The sequence below is a fragment of the Gymnoscopelus braueri genome (assembly GCF_963280865.1).
Source record: "Gymnoscopelus braueri genome assembly, chromosome: 23".
Taxonomy (NCBI): domain Eukaryota; kingdom Metazoa; phylum Chordata; class Actinopteri; order Myctophiformes; family Myctophidae; genus Gymnoscopelus; species Gymnoscopelus braueri.
The window spans coordinates 25,751,740-25,764,693 of NC_137625.1; the positions used below are offsets into that span (position 1 = coordinate 25,751,740).

At 43.9% G+C, this 12,954-nt stretch overlaps 1 protein-coding gene across 3 annotated transcripts in view; it reads right to left on the reverse strand.

Annotated features, from left to right (window-relative positions):
* Nucleotides 1-387: 387 nt before the first annotated feature.
* Nucleotides 388-12,954, reverse strand: part of syn3 (synapsin III) — a gene marked incomplete at its 5' end in the record, with an annotated part of 132,036 nt that continues 119,469 nt past the window's right edge. Inside the window, 6 exons of one of the 3 annotated variants that reach the window (XM_080421784.1) lie at nucleotides 388-518; nucleotides 1,657-1,813; nucleotides 2,652-2,676; nucleotides 3,365-3,496; nucleotides 10,581-10,683; nucleotides 11,302-11,376. In XM_080421784.1, the coding sequence (XP_080277910.1) occupies nucleotides 395-518; nucleotides 1,657-1,813; nucleotides 2,652-2,676; nucleotides 3,365-3,496; nucleotides 10,581-10,683; nucleotides 11,302-11,376 (616 nt within the window). In that variant the 3' untranslated portion in view covers nucleotides 388-394. Of the gene's footprint in view, nucleotides 519-1,656; nucleotides 1,833-2,651; nucleotides 2,683-3,364; nucleotides 3,497-10,580; nucleotides 10,684-11,301; nucleotides 11,377-12,954 lie in introns of all 3 variants that reach the window. The other 2 variants (XM_080421783.1, XM_080421785.1) reach the window with 2 other exon arrangements.

Consider the following 12,954-nt stretch of genomic DNA (forward strand, 5'->3'; position numbering starts at 1 on the left):
CTGAAAATAGCAGATCTACAAGGTCACAACGCGTCGCGCTGCGACGCGTTGTGACCTTGTAGATCGGCTATTTTCAGCATGCAACCAAGTGTAAAATCAGCCATTACGACGCCATCAAGGCACCGCCGGAATACATTTTAGTCGACTAAATCAACTGTAGATTTAGTCGACTTTAATCTTATGATATTTAGTCGACTAAAACTAGACAAAAACTAAAACATTTCAGATGACTAAGATATGACTAAAACTAAATCAAAATTTTTCGTCAAAATCAACACTGGTGTGTGCGGGTGGGTGAGCGGGAAGGGAGGAGTGCTCAGGAACCGGTGTGTCGGGACTCATCACGAGCCTGATGGCTGACTGAGAGGAAGGATTAGGGGGAGAGGAGGGGGTGTTAGTCAGAGAAAAGACTTGCGAAGGACTGCCGGAGGCTGCGGATGGTCTCAGCCTTGGCCTCGTCGTCGGTGGGGTTCCCCCGCAGCGTCTCAGTGAAGGTGTTGGTCAGCGACTGAGATTTGCTGTAAATGACAGTAATGGTGACTTGGTCAGGGTTCTGGGTTCATCTGTGATGAATGTGTGTGCACCCATGAATGTGTGTGCACCCTCACAGCAAAGTTTGTTTAACTCAGAGAATGAAAAGAGGGGAACGGATGAATGTGTTGTGAGCAAGCCAGCTAGCGCCGATCGGAAGAGTAATGAACCTGCTGGCAAACAAATCTACTCTGTTTGGGGATACATACAGTAATACATATACACAACACACTGCCTCAAAACAATAGGACTGTGTCTGTGATCAGACATTAACCACTTAAAGACCCCCAGGGGTCTAAACTAGGCCCCCTCCTTTTTCCCTCTACACCAAATATCTTCGACAAAAATAGGTGACCTACAAGCTCACAATGTGTCATGTTGTGAGTTTGCAGATCGGCTATTTTCGCTTAATGTTCGCCACTTGAACCCTAAATACTTCATACAACAAATAGCGATGATAGCTGATCTATAAGCTCACAACATGTTTTGAATTCAAATGGCAGCAACAATTTGGAAACAAAGCCAAGTTTAAATTTTTCTTTGACAGATTTTGAAAATCTTCCCCAAAATAGGGATGCCAGGGTTAATGTGCTCAAATAGATGTGTTGATGGAAATATGACCAAATACAACCTAATGTCTCCATCTAGCTGCAAGAATCTGAAGCAAACATGACACGGTTATTTTAAAACTTTAGTTACTAGTAGTTACTTTGTAGTTTTGATTATTATTACAAAACATACATTACCCACTTCAGTCCTATATACATTTCGGCCTTTTGAAAATAGCAGATCTACAAGCTCTCAATGCGTCGCGACGCGACGCATTGAGAGCTTGTAGAGCTGCTATTTCCAAAAGATTATACATTTGAAAACGTGTGAAATTAATGGGACCTTCTGCATAATGAGCACTTTCTACTTTTGATACTTTAAGTACATTTTGATACCAATACTTTTGTACTTTTACTCAAGTAAACTTTGACTTTTTACTTGACTCCGGACTTTTACTTGTAACAGAGTGTTTCTACATTGCAGTATTGATACTTTTACTTAAGTACTTGAGTACTTTTTCCACCACTGACGAAAGGCGGGTCAGGAAGAAGTGAGATGGATGTGATTGAGACTCACTTAAGCTGCGGGGACTGTTTCTGGGAGCCGGGCCCCGAGGAGGCCGGGATGGGGCCGGGCTGGAAGGCTTGGCTGGGAGACGTGTTCGCTGAGCGAGTTCTCTGAGGAGAACCGTGGGCCGACTGAGACGGAGAGGCCGAAGTGGACCGATGTCCACCTGACCAACACATGGACACACAGAAGATGAGATTAAAAAAAATACAATAACATAAAACAAAGAGATATATTATCTCAATCATATACAGTATATAGCAGGGGTCTTCAACAGGGGGTCCGGGACCCCTAGAGGGTCCTCAGAGCTACTATAGGGGGTCCGCCAAATCTTTGTGCGATAGGATTTTGTTTTTTTGACATTAACCACTTGAACCCTAGAATTCCTTTTCTGAGGGGAACATTAGCCGAAAATAGCAGATCTACAAGCTCTCAACGCCTCGCACTGCGAGGCGTTGAGAGCTTGTAGATCGGCTATTTTTGGCAAAAAGGTGTGGAGGAAAAAAAGAGCAGACTAAGTAAAATAAAAATCACACCCAGTGTGAAGTGGGCGGTGTGGTCATCACAGTGGTCATCATAGTGATGGAAGCTCTCTTAAAAAAAATGGATTTTTTGAAGTGCATAATCCTTTTTATAGGTTATTAATGTCATCATGTGTCTCGCTAGCCAATCACAGTGCTGAATACAGTCAGCCAATAGAGTCAGCCAATCACAGTACAGCTAGGGGTGTACTAATGAGCCAATCACAGTACAGCTAATGAGGTGTCCCAACCCCACTTATAGGGGCAGCTACACCGCCCAAAAATAACTTTAATCTGAAACACAATTTTATACAATATAGAGGGGGTCCCTGCTTCATCTCTCTCTCAGCTAGGGGGTCCTTGGCCTGAAAACGTTGAAGACCCCTGGTATGTAGTAATAGTGAAATACTGTTTATCCTTTTTCCATTCTTTTTTTTATCTCTCTAAGTTGTCCTATCTGTAGTAGATGAGCGTTTTGCTTACCTTGAGCCCGTCTTGGCTGGGTGGTCGTTGGCTATTCCAGGGTGAAAGACAATGATGTGTTAGCATAATATCCCTATAGGTTTCAACACTTTTTTCCAACGCTTCTGTGGATTTTTATCAGCTTCTGATTTATCTATATGCCCTATAGTAAAACGATAGGCAGTGGTGGAAAGTAACTACTGTAAGTACATTTGCCAAAGTACTGTACTTAAGTACAATTTTAAGGTATTTGTTCTTTACTTGAGTATTTCCAATTTCCAATACTTTTACTTCTACTCCACTACATCTCAGAGGCAAATATTGTACTTTTAATCCACTACAATTATTTGAAAACATTAGTTACTAGTTACTTTTCAGATATAAATTATGATATTAAAAAACATACATTAATCACTTTAGCCCTATTTTATACATAGGCTATTTGAAAATAGCCGATCTACAAGCTCACAACGCGTCGCAAAGCGACGCGTTGTGAGCTTGTAGATCTGCTATTTTCAAACATTTGAGTACTTTTACTTTTGGTACTTTAAGTATATTTTCATGCCAATACTTTTGTACTTTTACTCAAGTAACATTTTGAACCCAGGCCTTTTACTTGTAACAGAGTACTTCTACATTGCAGTATTGATACTTTTACTTGAGTAAAACATTGGAGTACTTTTTCCACCACTGACGATAGGACATGTATTTGGTGTCTAAAGTGCTGTCGTCACCTTGATAGATGAAGGCTGAGGCGTGTCGATCCCCAGCAGAACCTTGGCCATCTTGTTGATGACCAGCTCCATGATGAGCTGCCTGTCCTCCTCCACGTGCTCGCCAATCAGAGGCATGGAGCTGTCCATCACCTGGAATCAAATATGACCAACGGCCAATCAGCTTCAAGGATGGGCATTTCCCCAAATCTGGGGGCACTGGTGTGTGACTTACTTCAAAAAAACGTAAACGAAGTCCACGATCACAACACCACCAGAGGCAGCTCCACTGATCACGTCCAACCCAGATTTGGCACAAACAACGGGTTCAATTCGTTCTCCATGCTATGCCACAAAAATGTGGAATGCCCCACCAAAAGCCGCGAAGAAGTGTAAATCCCTACCCCCCCCCCCCCCCCCGAACTGTTTACTGTATATATTTCATATTTTTATTTTTCCCATAACTGTTTAATGATGTTCTGCATAGTCTGTCTGCCATTTAATGTCACTATGAATTGAGTACAAAAGACCCCAATGGAAACAAGCCAAAGGCTTTCTTTCTTTTTTTTTATTCCTATTAGCTGACCTTGTATTGAACTGTACCTTCATGTGCTTTTTTCTGCAAACTTCTAATAAAGTTACAGGTTTTCTGTGCCCTTCGTGTACATCTGAGAACAATATACAGTGTTGCCACTAGGTGGCAATCTTGTACAATTTATCACAACCGAGATTAAGCCCATTGAGATCAGGATGAGGGGTAAAAAAAAACATAAACAATGAGTCATGTTACTGTTTACATGAGATCACCTTTAGATAACATGGGAAGCGATGCATAATGGCTGAGCTGTGAGTTCAGAGAGCGTATGCTACACAGCCATGGCTAATTGATGGACAGGGTTAACACTACAATGACTGCTCTGGTCATCCCCGTATAAATATTATGTTACCCTATGCTTAACTTTGGAAGGACATGGAACTGCATTCAATGCCGAAACAAATGATTAATTAACACAAACGAGAAAACGTTCCCAACGCTCCTGCCTCACATGCACAGTGGTGGAAAAAGTACTCAAATTCTTTACTCAGGTAAAAGTACCAATACTGCAATATAGAAATACTCGGTCACAAGTAAAAGTCCAGAATTCAAAATTGACTTGAGTAAAAGTACAAAAGTATTGGCATCAAAATTAAAAAGTACCAAAAGTAAAAGTACTAAAATGTTTGAAAATAGCAGATCTACAAGCTCACAGATGCGACGCGTCGTGAGCTTGTAGATCGGCTATTTTCAAATAGCCTATGTATGAAATAGGGCTAAAGTGGTTAATGTTTGTTTCATAATATCATCATTCGTATTTGAAAAGTAACTAGTAACCAAAGTTTGCAAATAATTGTAGTGGAGTAAAAGTACAATATTTGCCTCTGAGATGTAGTGGAGTAGAAGTAAAAGTATTGTAAATTGGAAATACTCAAGTACAAATACCTCAAACTTTTACTTAAGTAAAGTAATTAAGTACCACCACTGCTCACATGCACATACACGTGTGTGCTGACAACAACAAAAAAAACACAGAACACATGGGGCTCCTCTAGACGCCGTGCCCGTCCCCATCCAAAACAAGAGGGCAGTGTGCCAACGCAGAACCAAAACAAATGAGAAGTGTGGCTGCTGCCTGCCGCTGGTGGCGTTGGCAGCCAGCAGCCTGACGATCCGCCGAGTGGTTGGATCAGGCTGTTGCACGCATCCAGGCCACAGGCTGTAAACACAGGGAGCTCAGGCCGTCATGCACGTGCTGCTTTGCACACAGCGTACGTACACACACACACACACACTAAGGCAGCACGGCGGAGGCAGCATAGGGGGAATGCCCTGCTGCTGTCACTGCCCTAGCCCATTAAGACCCGGAAGGCATCTGTGTCACTTTTTTGATTTTGATTTGAGCTAAAAACCATTATTTTACACTTTGGCTATTCAAAAATAGCAGATATACAAGCTCATAGCGCGGCACCGAGTGCCGCGCTATGAGCTTGTAGATCTGCTATTTTTGAAAAATCGTGAAAATGTGTGCAAATATTTGAATATGTATATTTTTAAAGGGAAAATGTTTGACTCAAATCTTTGCTTCTGGGGGGGTCCCTATTACAAAATATTTTGAGATGGGGGTCCGCGGCCAAATATATATCATTTTGGGGGTCCTTGACATGAAAAAGTTTGAGAACCACTGATATAGAAACATGCGTTTTTCAAAAAACTGTAGGATTTAAAAGACATTAGTAGAATCCCCCCAGAAGCAAAGATTTAAGTTACAAATGTTTGCTTTAAAAACATCAAAGATTTGCACACATTCGGTGCCGCGCTATGAGCTTGCACATCTGCTATTTTGTTGAATAGCTCAAAGAAATAGCCCTTAAGATGACACACAGATGCGTTCCCGGTCAGAATGGGCTAGAGGGAGTTACAGATGGCTGGGCCCATTAGGCGGTAAGGTGGGGTGTGGCGCGGTGGGTCCATTGAGTCATCTACCACAGGGGACACAGAGCTGCTAGTGCTCTTGGAGGGCTGGCAGCACAGCGACCCCGCAATGCCCGCCAGAGCCCCTCCACTTCAAACGGAGTGCGGTGGCAAACCAGAGCCCGGATCCACCCTGCTGATTTATTAGGATATAGAGTCATCCAGCAGACGACTGACTGACTGCCGGGGCTGTGCCATCGCCCGCCCGCCCTTTGCTGCCTGTATTCAAAAACAGAGGTGTTGTTTTGCTCCGTTTTTATTGGGCTGCACAGTGTTCCCTTTTGTGTGTGCTCGTCTGGACAGCGTGCATAGCCTGCATGCAGACACATGAGAAAGTTCACATAGCACGACATTTAACCCTTTAAGACCGGGAACGCATCTGGTGTGTCATTTTTAGATTTATTTGGCTTGTAGATCTGCTATTTTTGAACAATTGTGAAAATGTGTGCAAATCTTTGAAGATATATATTTTTACAAAAGCAAACATTTTAACTCAAATATTTGCTTCTCGGGATTCTACAAATGTCTTCTAAATCCTATTTTTTTTTGTTGAAAAAACTTTGTTGCTGTAATATCAGTGGTTCTCAAACTTTTTTCATGTCAAGGACTCCCAAAATGATATGTATTTGGCCGCGGACCCCCATCTCCAAATATTTTGTTTCGCTTTAAATATATTTATATTGAAAGATTTGCACAAACTTTCACGATTTTTCAAAAATAGCAGATCTACAAGCTCATAGCGCGGCACTCGGTGCCGCGCTATGAGCTTGTAGATCTGCTATTTTTGAATAGCCCAAAGAAATCTAAAAATGACACACAGATGCGTTCCCGGTCTCAATGCGTTAAATGGTTCTCACTCAAAGTTATGGTTGCACTCACTGTACTGGGATGGGCCATAAGAGAATGAGAAAATCCCCCGGGGGAAGAAAAAACAACTTGGCTCGCAGAGAGGGTATTCATGTTCCTCATCCCTCTGGCTCTGTGATTTCTATGAGCCACTCGGAGGAGTGCATGGATAGTGTATCTGGCTGCACTACGCAACGAACCGAGCCTGTGAAGCTGCAGGCATGCTACATGTTAATATGAACCGCAGTGAATTCCACATGAAGTGAACGTAAACAGCCCATTTGTTTTCATTAAAAGTAGGTGTCATGGCTAACGTCTTGTCTGGAACATAAACAGGTTCCCACCGCGAGAGGCCCAATGCAACACTGCAATGTCACCGTCGCCCGTAATTAAATTCCATCGCGTGGAAGGGGGGGTGGGAGGGAATACGAGAGAGAGAGAAAGTGAGAGAGAGAGAGAGTGGGCGGGGGGCAAGAGAATTAAGAGGAGAGAGTGAGAGAAGAGGGAGATAAGAGATAAGAAAAAATAAGATAGACATAGTTAGGGAAGAGATAAGGGGGAGAGAGAGAGAGAAGACAGAAAAGAGAGCAAAGGAGTATGGCAAATTTACATTTTGAGGTTGAAAATCGTGTATCTTTTATGAGCGACATGGTTGTACCACAAAGTGTAAATTGGCCACAAGAGGAGTAGTATTGCTCCTCTGTCATGGAACATATTTAGATGACTATGTCACCGGGGTCCCCGTCTCCCCGCCCACAGACTGTCCAAACAGGGACAGCTCTGCGTCACCGCGTCCCTGGAGAGCCTGTGGTGATTTCCTGAGATACTGACAGTTGTCAAAAAAAGGAGCCCTTATTTGTTCCAACAATCGGTGACCTACGCCCGGCAAAGGATTGGGATGTCTTGTTCTCGGGCTAAATATGGACATGGACACAGAGCTCTGAAAATGGCCCGTTAGCAAACGAGGGGAGGAAACGCACAATGCACAATGGGGAGGGATCGCCTGGGCCAGGGATCGCCCTTCTGAAAATGAAAACGGCGATTGTGGACTCAGTGCCAGGAAATAACTTGTCTCCCGTTAACCTAAACCAACCGTTTCTCTCTTGAGTAAATTATTTAAAAATCGTTGAGCGCAAAAGGTCGTTTAATGGCCCACTCCGATTCCCTCCAGTTCACTCCACCTCCACCCATTTCAACCCCTAAGGAATTCACTGTATGACGCTGTCGACGCGTATAGTCAATGTGTTTTCAGGTGAAAAGGACATATTGTCTTCAAGTGTATTATATGTGTACAAAGAATGATAAATTAGGCGTAAGGCGTTTTGCCTTGACTGCCATTCTACTGAGATGGAAGATATAATGCTGGCCGGTCTAGAGGAAACCCACAGAGTCATCTGGCACTGAGAGCAAAAGTGAAAGGTTTCTAGGTACTGATACCAGCTGGTGATGTCATCCTAGTCAGGATGAGGCCCTTCTCAGGATGTCTGCATCTTGTGTGTGTGCATGTGTGTGTGTGTGTGTGTGTGTGTGTGCACGCGCGTGTGTGCGTGCATGCGTGCGTGTGTGTTAATAACAGCCAACAATATATCAGTTTTTGCCTGGTGCGTCTATCAGTGCTAACATGAGTGTAGTGTGTGTGTGTGTGTCTGTGTGTGCGCGACCTAAACTGTCCAATTTACAATGGACAAAGGATAAATTACTCCCCAACATGACTCAACAGTGTGCAAGTGTGAGTGTGAGGGGGCTAAGGGATAGAATGTGTGTCTGTGTGCTTGTGTGCACGTACAATAAGCTCTGCGGGCATGATGTGAGTCTACAAGCCTGGCCTGGAGACGACATCATGAGCTCAGTGCAACAACAGGAAGTAGCTGGTGGATGGTCTCTATCTTCTCCTTTGTAACAGATATAGAGAGCCCACCAAGCAAGGCATTAAGTGCAAAGCGGTCCAAAATAAACCCGGTCAGGAGTTACGGCGTGATAACGTCTGCAGCAGAGAAACACTCAGGCTTGTGTTCCACACACTGACTGGGTGGCAATTGGTGCTATTAGTTCAGATATACGCAGACTCAAAAAGGCAGGTGACTTAATAGTTGGATTGCTTCATTGAGGTTAAAGGATTGGATGTGAAGAAGCTTCCTGCTCCTGTACTCCGATGAATCAGAGATGTTGCTAGCCAGCCCAGCAAAACATACACACCTGTTCCTTAAGAAATATATATTCAAAGATTTGCACAAATTTTGATGATTTAAAAAAAATTGCTGATCTACAAGCTCATAGCGCGGCTATGAGCTTGTAGATCTGCTATTTTTTAATAACCAAAGAAATCTAAAATGACAGAGATGCGTTCCCAGATTGAAGGGGTTAAGTGCCTTGTTCAAGATCACTTCAACAGCGCGCAACGATCACTCACGTCCCCACCCAGATCTTTCTCATTGGGTACAGGGGATCGAACCGCCAACCTTCCGGTCACTTTCACGTTCCTCTAACATTTAGGCCACCGCTGATCCCCCGCCGTAGCTACCACCGGCCTTCTGTACTATTGCTTACGACTTCCAAGATGCTGGCTAATTGCCGCAGCACATCTCATAAGGATCAATCGGACAGAACTTTAAAGAGAGAGAGAGATTGCTGAACTTTTATCACATTATACTGTAGGAAACAGTTCGCTCTGAGATTTCAGTGGATGCACGTGGGGGGCTCTATGGCAGCTCTTGGCATTTTTCCCAGTATTCAACCTCTATGGTAAACATGTGCCTGGCACCACCCTTCCAAAAAATGTCAGCATTTAGATATCAGCAATATTGTGATTAAGTCTCGTCTTCCTGTTGATAACATCTTTTCTTAGTCATGATTGTGTTGAAAGGCAAGAGCTGGCAGCCCGATGGGCTAAGGGAAGGATGCAGCTGGAATATCAGAGCCTTGAAAGAGACCTAAACACAGCTTGTGTTGGAACTCAGACAAGGTTATCAGGAGGTGGCAGGGTCACTGCGAGTCCCTCTCTCTCACATGGGTTATTGTCACCAGCGTCACACAGCTACAGTGGGACTGGCTTGGTGAAATATTTTCACTCCCAAAACTATGTATGACACAAAACAAGTGTTTTGGAATTAAGTATTCATTAATGATTAATTGTTCTGCTGAGGGTGGAGGTGTGTGTGTGTGTGTGTATGTGTGTGTGTGTGTGTGTGTGTGTGTGTGTGTGTGTGTGTGTGCGTGCGCGTGTGTGCGGAATGCATGCCCCACGTGGTTGTGCAATACCTGTTGTCAGAGTGCTCGCTGTACCCGTCAGAGTACCCAGAGCGGTACCTGTTACTACAGTTATAAACTGCACCGGCCTACTTGGGAATGATGACAAGAATGAGGTGCACCTTAAAACCAGCTCTGGCCGGTATCGGCAGCCAGTGTAGGGCTTTAAGTGTTAAAGCGAACATTTGTAACTGTCAAATTTCTCAACAAATGTCTTAACTTTCCACAAAAACTATTGTTGCTATATCAGTGGTGCTCAAACTTTTTCTTGTCCCTTCTTGACCCCCCAAAATGATATGTTTTTGGCCGCCGATCCCCATCAAAATATGTTATTCCAGGGACCCCACAGAAGCAAAGATTCGAGTTAAAAATGTTGAATATATGTATTCAACACAACTGTTCAAGATTTTGCAAAAATAGCAGATCTACAAGCTCGTAGCGCGGCCAAAGTATATAAATAATCTAAAATGACACAGATGGGTTCCCGGTTTTAATGTTTTTTTTTTTTAATGGGTTAACCCCCCAACTGCTCAGTGGGTATCAGTATAAGACTGTGGTTACACTGGGCCGCTCACAGGTGTGTCACATCTCTGATATCTCTATATGGACAGAGTTGAGCAGAAAAGATGAACTGACCTCAATGATATAGTCGTTGCCATCCTTCCCGTGAACAGCCTTCACAGCACAGATATCCAGGCCGCCAAACATCTCGGCGCAGGAGTCCACCCACACACGGTACCTGGAGGAACACAGTGACAATCCACAAATGCTGAAACGAGGCGTTTGGGTGGCGCAGTGGTAAAGTCCCTGACCACCACCACGGAGGTTGTGGGTTCGAAATCCACCGTGGTGCAACCGGCCTTTTCGAGCGTCTCTACACGAACACAATTGGCCCGTATTCGGGGGAGAGAAGCCGGATGAGGAGGGTGATATTAGTCATTGCACGTACTCCTACGGGCTGGGGCGGCACCTGTCAGCGGGGAGTGTTGCGCGGGAGGAGTAGGGCGAAGGCTCTACGTCCTCCTGGTGGGGGCTCCTCCCTGGCAGGGGAGTCCGTAGGGTACAGCAGTGACAACACAGAAATGTGTGTGGGGAGGAATTAATTGGCATAACGACTAAATTGGGGAGAAAAAGGGCTAAAAGATAATTGGCTACTCTAAATTAGAAGGGGGAAAAAAATCTGAAACTGAAGTCTTGAATTGCTCTGACTCTGGGAATACCAAGACGTAGTACTAGTAGTACTAACTGTAAATGTTTTATCAATCCCACATAATGGTAACACTCTCTCATACGAGCAAGTAAAGAAACAGAGCATTGAATGGAACGCAGAATGTTCATAACATTATGTTCAGCTCACCTGTCCGTCATGGCAATCTGCTCTAGCATGGCGGAGCCTGTGTTGGCTTTCCAGTTGCCGGAGATAGACGTTCTCCTGAAAATAAACAAAGTCACATCATCCAGGAAATGAATCTGCATGCAGCGATGCATCCAGCTAATTCTCCCGAACCAAAAACGTAAAACTGTGGTCCAGGAAAATGTAGTCACTCCTCAACAATTGTTTTTGCGGTGGAATAGAAATATGTCCTGGGGGGGTGGGGCGGAGAGATCTTATCATTAGCCTTTTACACTGATGATGATTGCAATCCGCGACCTCCATTATGTTCCGTTTGGAATGGTGCTGTCATGACTGAGGATGCGGAGGCGAGATGAGATAAGGCTTGTGGCACTCGGAGTCAGTTAATTTGTTTAGACAGAGTGACATGAAAGCTGAGAGGGTGTTGACTCACAAGTTAATTGTCGTCGTATGGTCTGATGAATTTCAAACACAAGCCTCTTGTTGTCAAGTGGGTGGAAGCCTTAAAATGTCAAGGTACCCTTACAAATAAAGTGCTGGAGAGAACTGGTCTCGTCTTACAAACTGATAAGATCAAGTCTTTATCTTAAAACTTGGTGTTTATGGTTATTAATGGCCACTTTGTGACAACTCAGATTATTACAACAAGTGTAGTAAGGCTTTTACAGTACAGTTCGCAGTTACAGGCCATATCAACTGATGATGGAGCCTTTTAGTACTGTGGCCACCCTCCTGCTCCCACAGGCCTGTGTTGGCGCCTTCTCTTCCACAGTGGGGACAGAGAGGCATACCATGGCAGGGTGTGGCCATGGACAAGCGGGTTGCTGATGGACAGTGAGGTTGCGGTTAGTGGAGCTTTCGGGTAGAGACTACTACGCTGTATGGAGTTCTGTGGACGCAGCCTCGGGTCGTGTGGCAATTGCCTGCTGTTAGCATCTCACCATCCTCATATGGTATGCACCGTGCAGGTACGGCTATTCTGAGACCTTAAAGATTTCAAGACATTCAGTTTTACAACACACTAAAAGTATTTATCATGGTCCTTCAAACGTGTATTAAAAGTTTTAACTGAAAAATCCACTCCAGTGATTCATGGCAGGATTTTTTCTCTCTGATTTCTAAAGCCTTTTCAACTGCAATGAAAAAATAAATATTTGCCTGTGCTGTGGGTGTCGCTGTTGAGGGATTTTGACTGTCAATCATCGCCTCTGCTCTGCCCCCCCCCCCCAAAGGAATGGATGGGGGAGGGGCGGAGAGGAGGCAGGATTAATGGACTGTGACATCAAAGTCCAGGGGCCAATCACAGATAACTTTTCAGCTTAATTATTCAGAAAACCCCAGACCACAGAAAATCCATTGAATGTTCAAAGTTCAGGTTTTTGGGGTCTAATTGAGGTCATAAAACCCCCCCAAAATACATGAAAAAAAAAAAAAAAGTGAAAATGAATGTCATCGCACCTTTAATGTGTTCTCTACCCTACGGCAAGCATTTACATGTGTTTCGTTAAGGTTAAAATCACACCAAACTAAAGAAGTCACTTTTTGCAACAACAATTTTGACAGTACTGTTTTTGTATGCATACAATTATAGCTCACCATTTCTATCATGTTTATTCTCTCTGCTGTAACGTTTTCAATGAGGTGTTCCGCATGCTA